The following is a 16,978-nucleotide window of genomic DNA, read 5'->3' on the forward strand; positions in this document are numbered from 1 at the left end:
GAGTTCTTCCTTCCTTCCTACAAATTTATCTTCCGAATTTCCTGATCAAGTTCTATGTTTCAAGAATGTGCTTAAATCTGAAATCAAGTGCTTTGACAAAGTAACTTCTTCTTGATAGCTCTACACTAGCTTCCAGTGTTCTCTGCATCCTGTACCACCTTCTGTTTCCTACTCTTCAAGTAACAACCACGAAAAAAGAATTATCTTTCTCAAAATTGAAACTTAGGAAAAACTTCTGAGGAAGTGTCGAATGGTATGGTTCAGCCCAAATGTAGCGGACTCAGTAATCTCACTCTTGAACGAGAAAGGGCAAGATCTAATGTAAAAGTGTCATTTGCTGCCCAGAAGCCAGCTTTCTGTTAAACAAGGTGGTTTGATTTAAATCAAGATTTAAATTGGGGAATTCTATTTTAAAAAATCACTTATTGAAATCACTTTAAATGAAATTACAGAATAATGTACACACGAAATTTGTAGATATCAGAATAACTTTTTGTGAAAATATATTAAATCTCGTAATCATTTAATGGTGTTTATTATGCTCTAAGAAAGGAAATTAAGGAAACCGAATATATGTACTGATGGGGTGAAGCTCGTACAAAAGTAAATGTAATATGACATCTGAAAAAAAAAACAACTTAAATTTCCCTTGATGTAAAATTCAATAATTTTTATAAGCAAAAATAGCACATTTTTTAAATAGAATAATATACAAAATACTTATCACGTTAAACCGTAAATAGTGTCATTTTCATTAAACTGTAAATAAATATGGCAGCTGATATTTGGCTAACTATCATTAAAAACACTAAAATTCGGCTAGAAAGACTGTAAAAATTATTTTAAGTTAAAATTATAAAGTACATCCAGAGTTTATTATTTTCACTGTAAGAAAACATATTCAACAAACATATTCATATTAGGTTCATTATGTTCAGTTCCAGAAATAGAGAAATGCATATTTACATGTAATTTGTTATTTGCTTTAATCAAATTGTCAAATATTTTACAGGGCCGTTTATCAGAGAAAGCCTTCCTATATAAGAAATATGTCTAGGCTATGTGTATGGTGCCAAAAAAGATTGATTTAAATAAAAAAATATCAAAAATTATAAATAAAAATCATTATTTTTATCCATCCAGCTGTTAAGAGGGGCAGGAGAGGGGATAAGTAAGCATTTGTATTTTCTTCTTTCGAATACATAATTGTCAAAGAAATATATGCTGTAATATGTAAAAATTCAAAGGTAGAGCATTGATTTGTATAATTATAAATGTAAGTGTAGCCACAACCAGCCATTCTAAGTAATCACATAAATTTCCTGGAAGAATCTGACTGTACTTGAGGAACCCAAATTTGTTTCTTGCGGATGGGTACTTTACGATTTTGTTACGGCACTGCATCAAATATGTAACATTACAAGAACATTAAGACGTAACACAATTATTATTATCATCTATGTCCTAAAATTCAAAGTTGACTGGTACAATTTATGTGCAACAAAGTCAAAACTGCTAATTAACTAAAGTCAAATTAGCTGTATCAATTGATTACACCAAAAGATTTCATACTTATGGGGCAAATGACTATCGATTTAAGATTTGTTGATGTTGAAACCGATTGTGTCGAAGAGCTTGTAGATAGATACTTGGGCCCCTAGACAGGATTTTGGTTTAGCGCACCCCTTCCCCCCACTCTATAAAGCACCGACATTTTATGTGCGTCCTTCGATATTTTCTTCTTAAGCCATGGTTTGTGACATTACATCCTACAAATTTTGAAATGAAGAAGCAAAGAACGACTCACTAAATAATATATAGGTTATATTTAAAGATTCTTAGTTTGTATTTCTGATTTTTTTTTAATTTAGCATATTTAAGGATATTTCAGTTGTGTCTTACTGCCTAAAGAACATCTAAAAAACGTGCTATTAATACTGATTTGCTTAATGAAAATTCCAGCAGCGTGTTACTGTAGCTCTGCTCATGTAAATTTCTCTGTAGCGTACTATTAAATATAATGTCAGAAATTTATTATTATTATTATTATTATTATTAGGCTATTATATAAATATGATAATTTGCTGATGTTTCCTTGATGATTGTGTATCAATTTCACATTGATATTTCAAACTTAAACAACGGATGAGGCGGCCTCGCGATATGTTGCTGCACCACTGTAGTAAAACTTTTTTCAGTTCTCAAATTAGTTCCATTTTTATGTCAAACCGACTACCACCTATTTTCCTAATTTTTTTGAAGGTCTTGAAATAAGTTTGTGTGTCTTGTTCATTTTATGTCACTTTTCTGGTCTTGAAATCATAAATCTTCCCTCGGTTTCATTTTTACGTCGTTGTTTGTTGAAATGTGTAAATAGTTTGCTGCTACTTGCAACCGCATGAAGATAGAATCTAACAATTATATTTTGCATCATATTACTATCAATGCGGTCTGTAGAACTAGATAACTAGCAACAACATGAGCGAACGACGATTAACATGAGCAAACGATGATTTGTTGAAAGAGATGACGATATGCAAAAACCTTTATGATGGCACTTTTTGCCAAACTTGGTTCATACTCCTTTACAGGTGTCAACAGTGGTGGCGATTGTGGGTAGGGACAAGATGGGGCGGATGCCCCCCTTTTTGTCACTACGCTAATCTTATGTACCAAGGGAAATTAAACTGTCCCTGCTACCCCCCTAGTTTTGGAACCCAATCGCCGCCACTAGGTGTGATCATACAAATGTTTTATACCAAGGAATAAATGTCTGCAATTTCAAATTGATAAACCTGATGAACATTTAAAGTGCTCCTAGACCAGTTTAGAATCTAAAAGTTGGCAACGGTGACTGCGTGACTCATGCATCTGGAGACAGTGCAAAACCGGAATGAGCGTACGCTGAAGATAAGCAAGTTTCGTCTTGCAAGGCCTTCCAGTTACCCGTGGGCTTTCGATGCTTGATGGGTCAAAACTCAGGCCTACAGTTTTACAGAGGTTGTTTCCGATCTATGGTGACAATTTCAAACTGCTCCTACCTTAAGAGAAACCATGTCACCACCATCGAGAGTGCTCTATTTGGTGTCCCTGCATCTTGGCAATTGCCCGACAGTGAAGTTTCCACTGTAGGAGACTGGCACAAAGTGTAGTCATGTCCAGCCTCAACCACTCCTCCTGACAGGCTTTCTATAGCCCTTCAATGGTGCGGGGTCTCTTGTGAGACAAGGCTCCTTTCAGTAGGCAGAAGGTGCAAAAGTCCATCGGTGAGGCATCAGGTGACTTCACTGGAATGTCTGTGAAAGTAATGACATGAATTCCAGTTTCTTCTGTCATTTGTTGGAGGAGGAGGCGGGTTGAGCGAGATGTGTCACTTGACGCCTTGTCTTGATGCACCCACACATGATTCTGATCCCTCCCGTAGAGATGGGGAATGTCATGGCGATAACCTGGTGTCAGGACGTTAGCCTGATAATAATCGGAATTAACCTTCGTATTTTTGGCAACACAATGTACGGTCAGCTTGCCATTGTACAAGTATCCAGCAATGATCATGAAACCTGTGCCAAAACTTTCCTTACATTCAGTGAACATTTTTTAAAGTCCCTCGAACCTGTCAATCGATAAAAAATTGCATGTGGCTTGTGACAGTCATCAAGATAAACATATGCCTCGTACAATGTAACAATGAACTTCCACTTTTCACCTGACAGGTGCCGCTCATAAAGCTTTCAACAGTTGGTGCGACGTTTCTGGATGTGTTTTGGCAAGAGCTTATGAACAAGCCCCTTGCGTAGCTTTTCCAAACCCAAACTTGTGGTCACTCTTCAGTGATGTTTGTAGCCGGTTTGCGATACTTCTCTGTGTGGCTGGATTCTCCCCGGTGACCAGCGCCCTCCCAATATGCACTGATTTTCGGTGGAATTCTTCCCGATATGCAATGACCACACCTGTCACGCACAGTCAACGGTCTAACGTGTCCACACAACTGGCAGCTTCGTTCTCTTCAAGCTTGGTGGTGCTGCAAAAGGTGTGCAATTTTGTCACCATAGATCGGAAACAACCTCTGTACTCGCCCGCTCGCCAGCCATGCAGGCATAGTAAGTGAATTTGCCCGATATGCAGCTCTCTGACCAGGTGAGCACTTTCGCAGTCTAATTATCTTGAAAATTATAAAAACTTTCTTTTTATTTTGCACGGAAAACTATATTTTGCGATTACAAATGTATTTCAAGATTCTAGTGTAATATGTTAATATTCTAAAGCAAATTTCTTGGTAAATAGATACATAATTGGAGAAGAATTGGTCAATATTTTGAACAAATTTTAAATATTGCAATTTTCAAGTATCGGTAGGAATCGGAAAGAGTATCGGTTCAAAGTCATATCGGCTCAGCCCTAGTAATTACACAAATATTCAATTAACTGTTGCATCTTTATTTGAGATGTCAAATCCAATTACTGAGATTTAAAATAATTAAAAATTACTCACCTGTGCTTTAGTTGCTCCGGTCAGGGAGACATTTGTCATGGACACTAATTTAATCAAGAAACTCTCCGATTTGTGGCAAGTGTCCCGGAAGTCCTGAAAACTATCCAGCTTTTCTGCACATGAAAAGCAAATATAATTTGGCAGATTATCATCTTCAGATACCTGAAATAAAAGGAAAAAAAATATTAACATTTGTGCAGAGTCCTTAGAACATAAGACTCTTCAGTGTTTAACACTGATTGGTGCTGCAAACAGAACAGTTCTCAATTAAAAAAAAAATGCTTGTTTTCTTAAGCATTTCATTTATTATCAGCTGATATTGTCATTATGAAAAAGTTATATATGCAGAAAAAAATTACCCAAATCCAACAAAGAAAAATATAAATTGCTGGCCCAAAGTATTCCAACTGTCCAATTATCTGTCTTGCAAATGATATTGTGAAGTTTAATTGTTTGGTTTGCAATAACAAATTTCTTTGTTCAGCAAATAATAATAATAACAACAACTCGCTACTCATTCGTAGCTCCACAATTTTCTCAAAATGGTGGGTGGCCACCGGTCCCATACTCAGGTCAAAATTTCAGGAGAAAAATTGGTAAGCTTCCCACAAGACACTCAAACCTGCACACATCAGGTAGATGGAGTCCAAAGCATGAAGCCTTAGACAAGACAGTCAATTCGCGAACATACTCACCTCCGCTAAGGCTAGCCAAATACCAATAACCGACATGACGTGACACAACACAAGGAGTTACAACACACAAAGTGACACAACGAGGCAAGACGAGTATTGTTGTGTTCTTCATACAAGAATGAAAGGGCAAAAGAGGTGTTGATTACTTTATTTCCTTCCATGGCAGTGTTCAATGACAAGATAACTTTACAACATAACAAGATACCTTTACAAATTGCTAACAAAAATGAAGTTGGGAAGGGTGTAACACGACTGATATACATACATGAGGTGACGGTGAACAGGGGGGGAGGGGGATCAGGGATACCCCATAGGAGCCAATTATTCCTGGCAACAAAAGTTAATTTTCATTACTACCAGGGATCTTTCTATACCCCTACCACTTTGGCACTTTATACGTAAATAAAATTTACTTTTGATATTTTGTTCGTACAAAAACTAAATATGTTGTATAAAATAATCACTAACAAATACATGAAAACATGAAATTTCAGCAAAGCCATTGAAGCCTTGGAAACCCTTTTTTTGTGTGAGGAAATGAGTAATCAATTGCGAAGCTTTGTTTCACATTGTATTTTTCATTATGATGTTAATTTATCTCTTCTCAAAAGAGAGTAAATTTCCTTGTAAATATATTTCCTGTTTACACATGAAAAAAAAAAAGTTTAATTTGTGAACTGCAAACACATTGTTAATCCAGTATTAAATATCAAATTGGCCTGAAGATTGCTTTTCTTGTACAACGTACGATACATTTAGTAAACAAGCTCCATGTTTAACCTTGACCGCAGCATCAAACCTACATATAATATGTGCTGTCAAACAATACATTGATGAGTCACATGCAGGTGATGCGCTGAGAAGAAAGGATTCGCACATGCGCAGAATGTTTTGTCACAAGCTGTTGCAAGGTGACTCAAGTCAAACGTTTCGTCCGGTGTGTGGTGGCCCATTAGAGCCCCATGTTAAACCTTCCCTGAGTCAGTTTGCAACAAAAATGACTTGTCGCGTCGTGTCGGATCCAGTGTGAAGCATGGCCTAACAAGTCCAGCATTGGTGCACGACATTCCTTGAACCGTGACTCTCGTCAAGAAGAAGTAAATTTAAGTTGACTTCGTATCGGACAGGACACAGCATTTGCTGCAAGGGTTGGACTGTCTGCGTCACCGTGCCTGTAACACTCTTTTTAATGGTTCGGCACATCCTTATCAAAAGTAACAGTTTTCCTTTCCTCAGACAGATTTTTAACCTTCCCGAAGTAACAGTTCCGAATGTCTAATGATTTTTTGAAAGTTTCATAGGAGAAAGACAAGTATTGTATAAATGCTAATTACAGTAAATTTGAACCTTAGTGGAAGTAATTACCACTGTTCGGAGTAAGGAAAAGTGCAAGTTATAGGCGAAAAAACGTTACAAGAACCTTATGCAAGCATCAGCACTTCCTATCGGCAAGGATTTTTTTTTTCTATAGAAGAAAGAAAAGGTATCCCAGAATAGTGGAAATAATTGTGAAAGTAAATTTGAAACTTTCTGAAAGTAATTAACACTGCTGTTCCGAAAAATCCAATTCATCGACAAAAAGATGATGTAAAATGTACACATGTGAACGAAAAAAGTGCCCACCCTCGAAAATTTCAAAGTCCAAAAATGCACGATGTGCCAAGGTGGGGCAGTATAGCAAACCTCATACATGAAAAACAAACATCACCAGTACTTTGAAGTCCTGGTGACTTTTTATTCCTTATCCTTTTATTTACAAAATTACAAAACATTACTTATTTTTTATGAATCATTAAAATAGTTAAACAACTTTCCTTTGATACATTTAACTATAACACACTTTTTCCTCTTGGTTTACACATCAAAATTGCTATTTCTGCAAATAACTTGAAGGAACTCTGTGTATACGAGGGCTGCTGGAAAAGTTTCTGCAATCAATATGAAAAAAGACATGTGCAATTCTGGGAATGGATTTATTATTTTTCAAAGTATTCATCCTTAAGATCGATACCCTTTTGCATACGCTCAAACCAATTTTGAAAGCATTTTTTCCACTCTGAAGCTGATACCTCAGAAACCATTGTTCCGAATGCATCAACAGCTGCTTCAGGCGACATATCGCTCACCACACATCTTATTTTTCATGTGTGGGAACAAAAAGAAGTCATTAAATGATAAATCAGGTGAGTACGGACAATGAGTCGCTAATTCGACATTTTTACTGGACAAAAATTCAACAGTTTGGTGTGCTGAGTGAGAACTGGCGTTGTTGTGGTGAAGAATAATGCGACGATTTGGGTTTTTTTATGCAATTCATTTATGACCTCTGGCAAACAAATTGTTGTCTACCACTCAGAATTTACAGTCATTCAATTTTCTAAAATTATGGTATAACCAAAGAAACAAGCAATCATTTTCTTGGCAATGCTCCTCGAACGAACAACTTTTGTTGGTTTCGGCTCACTTTGAAACTCCCAAAGAGTGGATTGCTGTTTAGTTTCAGTTTCATATGAATAGATCCAAGTTTTGTCCCTGTAACGATGTAGTACACCAAATTTGACTTGCCTCTGTTGAATTTTTTGAGCATTTCTTTACACCAATTTACACAAGCCTGTTTTTGAGCTTCGGTCAAGTTGTGTGGGATCCAACGGCTTGAAAGTTTCCATACGTAAAGATGACCATGCAAAAACGTATGTATTACTTTCATATCAATGTTCAAAGATGCCTGAATCTCACATGCCGATCTCTCTCAATCATTTCACGCACAGCATCAACATTACTGGCAACAACAGATGTGGATGGACGACGTTCACAAAATTCATCACTGAGAAATGAGCGACCAAGGTGGAATTCGGAAAACCAATTGTACACAGTCCTAATGGATGGTGCTTCATCCCCGAAAGCAAAATGAAGTCGCTCGATGCATTGTTTCGGTGTTAAACTACATTTGAAATCATAAAAAATAACTGCCCAAAAGTGTTCACGAGAAATTTCCATTTCTCACACGAAACTACTTCTTCAAACTGCTGTGAAAAATAAACAAATAGGCTTAAATAAACAATCAAAGATAATTTAAACATAAAAAAAGGTCTATTCTTCTGATTTTTATAATAGCGGAACACTAGTGCAACTGTTGGTGGTAGTTTGCAGAAACTTTTCCAGCAACCCTCGTATAAAAAAAGTAAATGCAAGTATATCAATTACATATTTGTTATAACATAACTAAGACTTCGATGTTACTTTCTTGCATGTGGAGTTTCCTATACTGCTCTGCCTTTTTGTCACATCATGCAGATTTGGAATTTGAAATTTCATTGGTGGGTAGTTCTTTTTGCTCACGGGTGTACCTTAAACAAATATCACTGATTTCCATTGACTAGGCATTCCACAGACTACTTCCTATTCAAGGAACAAATGGGTGTAGTGCTTCAAACCAGCATGAACAGGATGAGATATTGAATGCCTTTAGAAATGTTATTGGAATGCTAAGAGTCTTAAACCTGACTCACCTACCCTAACTACGAAATCTCTTTGCACCACACATATGTGACTTAGATGCCAGCACCACTCTGTAACCAAGATGACAGTAAACAAATGGTTGGCTTCAAGAGAAGAATCATAAAGGAGTATGTGCAAGTGAAAAAACATTCTCAAGCAAGCATGCAGGAAGTAATTACTAAAACTCCAAAATATGTGTTAACAGAAAAATTGAAAATAGGAATTGTAGCTTTCCTGGTGACGTGATTCGAAGAAGTTCTCGGGTTACCAGTCGATGTTGGCTTCCAACGTTTCGAGAGCATACATTGCTCTCATCATCAGTAAATATAGAAATCGAGACCAGTGTAGGGTTAAATATATAACTATGATGGGGAGGAGTTTGTACTCTGTCTTCTTATTGGCTCGCTCAGGATCCTGGTGTTCTTATTGGCTGGAACTTTGCTTTTATGGAGGAGTGGGTTCCAAACGTGACAGTGGGAGTCCCACATCCCTGTGCTTTCCCGTGAAATGGCCATGGCTTCTTTTACTTGTCGGTCCCAGTAACCGGCACATTTGGCTATTATTTTGATGTCAGCAAGTAAAATCCTGTGTCTCTCTGTGATGCTGTGTTCTGCAAGTTCTGACTTTCCTGGTTGGAATAATCTGATGTTCATTATGTCGCTGTTTAATGGTACTTCCTGTTTGGCCTATATATGGTGAGCCTCCCCGATGGCGCAGTGGTAGCGTCGTCGCCTTGTAATCAAGGGGTCCCGGGTTCAATACCCGGTGGAGGCACAAGTGGTTCGGATCCCACTTTAAACTGTAGGTCCAGTCCCAATCAGCCTTACTGTGCATAAAGTGGACTTAAAACACCAAATCAACCAACCAACCAAGCCTATATATGGTGTCCCACACCACATGGTATATGGTGTCCCACACCACATGGTATACGGTATACTCCTGGAATCCAGAGATCCAGGTTATCCTTGACTCAGCGAGGAAGAGCCTTGATCTTGAGTGGTGGTCTGTGGAAGGTCTTTACTCTGCACTTTGCGAGAATTCTCCTTAATTTTCTAGAGGTGTGCCCAATAAAAGGTAAAACTGTTGTAGTGGGACGTTCTTCTACAGAGTCACTGCTTGCAAGGGAACTGTGCGGTGAAGGGACCACATCCCCATGTTCGGCCTGTCCGGGTGGTGATGAATCAGCCCTTGTAAGGGCCACACTATTGACCAGGGTTGTTTTCCGCTGAGATGTTACTGATGTGGTATCCATGGTAGCATGGTTCTAATATAGTTGAATTCTGAATACAGATTTTCTTCGTACAAAATGGTTACTGCTCTGTGGGCTAGTGAATTGAGAACCGCAAGACATCGAGCCTTGTGGTGGAACCTACGGGCATTAAGGTAGAGGTTGGTGTGAGTGGGTTTTCTATGTTCGAAGGTACCTGAAAGTGATTTTAACATGCGGAAACAACAAATAAGCGATATTTTTATCCTCGAAATATGACCCCTTGGAGATATGAACGTAAATTTGCTGAAAGATGACAGACTCATATACATTATTGGAAACATTATCAGTCCTAGGACACAAACAACTCGTTACTCTGCCTACAAGAATTATGTGGACATCCAAATCGTTAATCAACTACATTCATTCCTCGAACCCTCACTTGCACACAGTTACACGAACTGTCTATGAGGATATGAGTGACCATTTTCTCGTTTACACCACACTCAAAATTAATATAACGTGCACATCAAGGAAGCTAATTACTACCTGAAAAATTCATAAAATATACAAACCTAATTTTTTCACCTTCGCGTCCTCTCGTCCGTTCTACGCAAGTACATCTCCCGACTTAACCGTAGACAAGGTCAGTCATCTACAGTCTCTCATTTAGACTGCACTCGACGAATATGCTCCCTTGAAAACTCTCAGGGTGAGAGAAAGCAGAAAGCCCTGGATAACCCCTCAAATTATTAAATTAATATCAGAGAAGAACCGCTTGTTCAAGAAAGCGGTATCTTTCCTGTGACTATACGTGGGAGCAATACAAATCTTTTAGAAATCATTGCACAACAATTACTAGGCAGGCAAAAGTAAATTACTACAGAGATATGGTGAACCAGACCACTAGCAATAACAACTGCAAATGGGTGGTTATCAATGAGATCACTGGTAGATAATCAAAAACTACAATTAATCATTTACCAGTCGACAATGTCCTCCTAACGAGCCCCTCCGACATAGCTCATTATTTAAATATTCATTTTTCTAATATCTGCAAAGCATCGGCGCACGATAATCCTAGCAATTCGAACATAAATATTCTAAGAAAAGGCCCCAATTCAGTTGTTGTCCAACAAATTGATGAGTTCACATTAAAATCTGTTACGATCAATGAAGTTTTGGCAATTCTTAATAAATTAAATGTAAAAAAGGCTGGAGGTTCGGATGGCATTCCGAACACTGTTCTGGTGGTGTTGGTCCCACTTATAGCGGAGCACCTCGACGACATAATAAACACGTCCTTCAAACGTGGCCAATTTCCAACAAGCTGGAAGCACTCCATAACTCCAATTCACAAATCTGGATCTTCTACCCTAGCGTGTAACTATAGGCCAATTTCCTTAACCTCAATATTAATCCAAGTTATGGAAAAAGTAATAGAGAAGCAACTGACAACTTTCCTGGAAGTCAACAATCTGATGTCTGATCAACATTATGAATTCAGGAAGGATGTATCCTCGGAATTATTATTACTTAGTCTAATTAATGAATGGTGTGAGACACTGGACAAAAAAAGTAGTCCCCTAGTTGGATTAATTTCCCTGGACGTATGCAATGCCATCGATACCATTGATCACAAGTTGCTAATAGAAAAATTAAAGAACAGATTTGGTTTCAATAGCAAACAACTCTCTGGATGGTAAGTTTTCTCGCGAATAGAAAAATCTCAACGAAAGTAGGATGTTCACTTTCCACCAAGCAGTCAGTGTCCTCAGGCATTCCACAAGGTTCTATACTTGGCCCCAAAATTATTCAACCTATTTATTGACGATATCACACTAATAAATTCAGATTTGTCGATTACTCTGTACGCACATGACTGCCTTTTTGTCCATATTGGAGAAACGTACCAGAATGTAAAGGAGAAAATGGAAAACTCATTCCCAAAAATACTAAATTGGTGCATCAACAACAACCTGAAGCTAAACATTGCAAAAGCGAAGGCCATGGTGCTTCACACCAGTGAGGGAATCCCGGCTAACATGATGGATATTACCCTTAATGACGCCAGAGTACCTTTGAGCAATCATTTAAAGTATCTAGGAATCATTATAGACCCCCAGCCAAATTTTAACCTCCAAATAAATAACTATATTCGTAAAATCTATCACCATCTTTACATATTTCGAAAATTTCGTCAATATCTCAATAGAAATCTTAGCAGACATTTCTACCTTTCCTTTATTTGTCCCGTATTCGAGTATGGTGCTAGTCTTATTTACGACGGTAACTTAACTCACCTGAAGAATGAAAGAACCCAAAACAGTTGCTTAAGAACTATTCACATGCAACCCCAAGAAAATAATTCCCAACAATTGCGCAAGATTTACAACATACCCACAGTCACTTCAAGAATACATTACATCTACCTGAATAAGGTATTCCATAGTTTACATAACAAATCATCTCCATTGCATAATAGGATTAGGCTCCGCTCTGAGTTCAGCACCCGAAACACCAGATAGTCCTTACATAGAGACCTAGTAATCCTCAAACCTAACAAAACCAGATTTGGCCAGAAGTCCTTCTCGTGTCTAGCAGGGATAACCTGGAATTCACTCCCAACGAAGGTCAACTCAGTACCAGCAAAGCTCAGTTCTGTTGTCTACATTCACATGCCTATAAATTCTAACTCCAGTAATATTATTTTCAATGCTTAACCCCCCCCCCCCTTACACCACCAACATGCCCACCACACACATGTTTTAAAATTTTCATCCATGTGCTTCGAACATTAATTTCATACACACTCATACCAAAACCCACACACCCTTACATTTTCATTTTTTCTAAATGTGTATAACTCTCAAACTTCCATTATTTCATTGCTACTATAGAACACTTTATACTGTATACTCATGTAAATTCATCTCATTTTCCTTAGATGTAGCATTTGTATATTTCTTTTTACCACATAGGGCATCAAGTCATTATTTGTATTAATATTGTTGTAAATGAAATGTTGTATGGTTTAATTGTAACCCTATTGAGATAATAAATAATAATATAATTCTTTGCATCCCGGATGACTTTCGCCACTTATTTGAAGAAATCTTCATCATACACACAATATATCAACTGCGGATATCGAAAGATAAAGCATAATTACCATCCCCATGAAAAAAAGGGTAAATTTTAAAAAAGTAACGTTTGCTACAATTAACCCTTTCGGTCCCGAATTAAGGTTTATCATTCAAAATTATTATTATTTTTATGTATATAAATGCAACATATGAATATGAAATATCATTCAACTTTATTTTCATTGTATCCATGGAAACTATAGTGCTTCTCGTGTTGTCTAATATTCAGGCTGATATGAGTTTGTGTTGCGAAAACTACAGATATTAGTGTGGAATCCATAGATGACGGGGTCGCTAACATGAATAGTGACACTCTCAATGCCATTCAACTCCAAGGCACTCCTATTGGTTGGGGGGAAACAGGGTGACATGTTAAACGACTGATATTAGTGTGGAATTCATAGTTTACGGGGTCGCTAAGATGAATAGTGACACTCCCAATGCCCTTCAACTCCAAGATCATCACCTATAAGCATGGGGGGTGAGAAATAATGACCTACATTAGTGTCGAATCCATAGTTTTCAGAGTCGCTAAGCTAATTGGTGACATTCAGGATGAAATAACATTTCTTATATTTTACACTATACTTAGAATTAATTATTTTCCTGTCTAATAGAAGATTGGGATAAATAAATACCCGGGCAATGCCAGGTAATCAGCTAGTTGAACAATAATAACAATGTGACACATTTACAACAATATAATCAAAAAAATGATTACAAACAACAAAATTTGTTCACAATGAACAAAACGAGCTACCTGGGGCAAGTACTAATAAATGAGATCTGCAATGCAGTACAGTGCTAAGTATGCTGCATTCAACAGCTCTGAGTACAAATGTGTATATTTGTAGACACCATAACTCAACAATAAATTCTGTCTCTACTATCAATTATAGAAACGTACAGTTATTCTAACAATATCCTCAGACTTTCATTACATACACAACATGAAAATGAACCAGTATATGTAGTGATTTCAAATTAAAATCCATAAATATAATATGCACTAAGCTGCTTTTGATGACAGGTCTATGCTGCTCTAGTGAGCTGTAATAATCTTGGATTCTAACAGATGGCATTGGGTAGCACTTATTTGAAAAGAATAATGTCTACAAAAGCAGACAATGGCATTGGATGGAGTAGATACCCTGCAAACATTATTTCACACGGTAGAAAAGTTAATGTTTACAACTGTACACAAGGGGACCAAAAGGATAACACATTTCTTGTTCTTGGCAACTCAAGAATGTGAATGCAGGCTCTCTATTTAAAAAATCGTAAATTTGAAATATTGTAGAACATGACAAACATGTCTCAGCAGTTTCCACTCGCGATGTTCACTTCAATGATACTTATGAGAAGAGAACCAAACTTAACAGGCCTAACCCAACAAAGCAGGCATTCCTAATGCGTGATGTCATAATTATCATATCTCATAAAATTGCTAATTATTCGCTTATAACCCATGGTAACACTTTACTATACCAGAGACGGATTTCTTCAAATTTACACGAGAAAGTACTTACGCAAATCATTTTCTGTAGCGTTGTTGATGTTCGGGAATGTAGTTTTGATCCATTTTAATGCGAATGCATGTGGTTTTCTACGAAAATATATTTCCAACACGCTATTGCTGCTGCCATCATTTGCTATCTGCACGAGAGCACAATACGCTCTCGTATTGTCTGTATATGCTACATTGAACGAAAGGAGTGCAAATGGAACCTAACCTAACAGGCCTAACCTAACCTAGTAGGCATACCTCGTCCCCGTGATGGTTCGTGGGGCTATCGTGAATTTTTGGGCTAACGTCAATGGTTTTTGTGGCTACCCGTGGATGGTTTGTTGGAAATAAGGAACAACAGTAAGTACTCGTTGATGTAAGAAATAGACATTATTTTCGTTAGACATTCATTATTTCACCTAAAGAAATGTTCCGCAATGCAGAATAGTACGTTAGCAATGTAAAAAATTGCGAAATAAATCATTGATAGGTGTCTCCGGTATAGTAAAGTAGTACCGTTAATTCGTTCCTCTCTTGTTATAGCTATCCTTACATTTTTTAATGTGTTGTGTTTGCCCCGTGCATGTTTCATTACAGCCTTGCACTTTTAACCTTTCTCAAGGGGCTTTTTACACCCCTTTTTAAAGTTTTAGGTAAGGTTTTTAGATAAGGGTTTCTTTCCTCGACAGCCAAAAATTATTTCCAGGGCTACATACTAAAAAGATTAAAATTTCGGTAACCACCAAACGTCTCTAATTCCCTTATTTTCGTATTTTTCACATTGATACTTACATATTCTGCATTCGTAAGGTTTCTTCTATTTTGCGTTTCGTTTTTTGCAGGCAAATAATCTCAATTTTCGAAATATCGAGTATTTTTATTTTGTTCGCTTTTGCTTGCGTTACACGCGATATGGCGGAGAAATCTTGACTAGAGTAGTCCAGTGTTGCAGTGTTGCACCCTTCTTCATAGAAAAATACCTACTTTCGTGTTACTGATTTTGTATTTTTTCCAGGTTCAAAAACTCCACGAACCATGCACGGATAGACCCACGAACCATTCATAAATAGCCCCACGAACCATGCACAGCAAGGTTAGGTTCTGTTAGGTTAGGAAACATAGTTAAATTTGTTTTTCAAAATTAATTTTTTTTCGGGTTCGAAAACCCCACGAACCATGCACGGATAGCCCCACGAACCATTCATAAATAGCCCCACAAACCATTCACGGATATCCCCACGAACCATTCATAAATAGCCCCACGAACCATTCACGGATAGCCCCACGAACCATTCATAAATAGCCCCACGAACCATTCACGGATAGCCCCACGAACCATTCACGGATAGCTCCACGAACCATTCATAAATAGCCCCATGAACCATTTACGGATAGCCCCACGAACCATTCATAAATAGCCTTAGAGATACTGGGCGAATGGGGGAGTTATAACCCCCATCAACCTCACATTTAGCACGCCACTGATCCTGTGCACGTCATGTTTTCGCAAGTTCGTAATCAGAAATGATGAACAGTAACTCACGTTTATTTACGTTCTAGAACTGTTACACAGTTACAAAACCGCGTATTTGGAAACACTGACCGGTAGTTACGTCATGAAACGCTCGCAAATATTTGGTTCACGTAGTAGACGGACATCAAGGGAACAGCTTTCGTGCATCGGAGTGACATTAATGTCGAAAAATTACATGATTTACCGGCAAAAAATTTTCAACGAGGTGAAAACAAACTTCCTTGACCTTCCTAAAATATAAATAAAGCCATTTCGGTAAGTACTTTCGGTAACATTATCGTATGGGTAAAACGGATTCCTTCAAATTTCCTTCAAATTTACAGGAGAAAGTACTTACGGAAATCATTTTCTTGAGCGTTTTGGAAGTTCCTGAATGTATATTTGATCCATTTTAATGTGAATGCGTTTTGTTTTCTGCGAAAAATCTCTGTCCGACACGCTGTTTCTGCTCCCGCCATTTGCTTTTTGCATGAGAGTGCAATGTTCCGTGTGTTAAGACGATGCAACCCCGTAGCCAGAATTTCAGCCTCGCCGTGTTTTCACTAGAACCACCTGTCGAGTTCGGAACAAGCCATTTTTCCCCGAATTGGTGTCACTTATCGCACAACATTGTAGCAACATTGTGTTCGGACGTCACAGGAGAGAGCTGTTTTTACAATTTTTCTTTGTATTTATGCTAATGGAACCTAACCTAACAGGCCTAACTTAACCACGTAGGCATTCCTCGTCTGACGTCAATATTCAAGGTTGCAAGATTGTTGTGCGTAAAGGAAGAGAATTAACGAATTACGAAAGAAAGATGGTTCCGACCCGAATGGGTGTCACTTATCGCACAACACTGTAGCAACATTGTGTTCTGACGTCACAGGAAAGATCTTTTTCATGTTAGGCAATACAAG

The 16,978-nt window shown here is 37.7% G+C and overlaps 1 protein-coding gene across 19 annotated transcripts in view; it reads right to left on the bottom strand.

Moving 5' to 3' along the window:
- Nucleotides 1-16,978, bottom strand: part of LOC145992025 (uncharacterized) — a 276,188-nt gene that overhangs the window by 256,877 nt on the left and 2,333 nt on the right. For all 19 annotated transcript variants that reach the window (XM_083128052.1, XM_083128059.1, XM_083128068.1 and 16 more), the window contains exon 2: nt 4,493-4,654. In XM_083128052.1, coding sequence (XP_082984178.1) covers nt 4,493-4,654 — 162 coding nt within the window. The remainder of the gene's footprint in view (nt 1-4,492; nt 4,655-16,978) is intronic.

Source organism: Lepisma saccharinum, chromosome 9 (genome assembly GCF_977018435.1).
Source record: "Lepisma saccharinum chromosome 9, izLepSacc3.1, whole genome shotgun sequence".
Classification (NCBI taxonomy): domain Eukaryota; kingdom Metazoa; phylum Arthropoda; class Insecta; order Zygentoma; family Lepismatidae; genus Lepisma; species Lepisma saccharinum.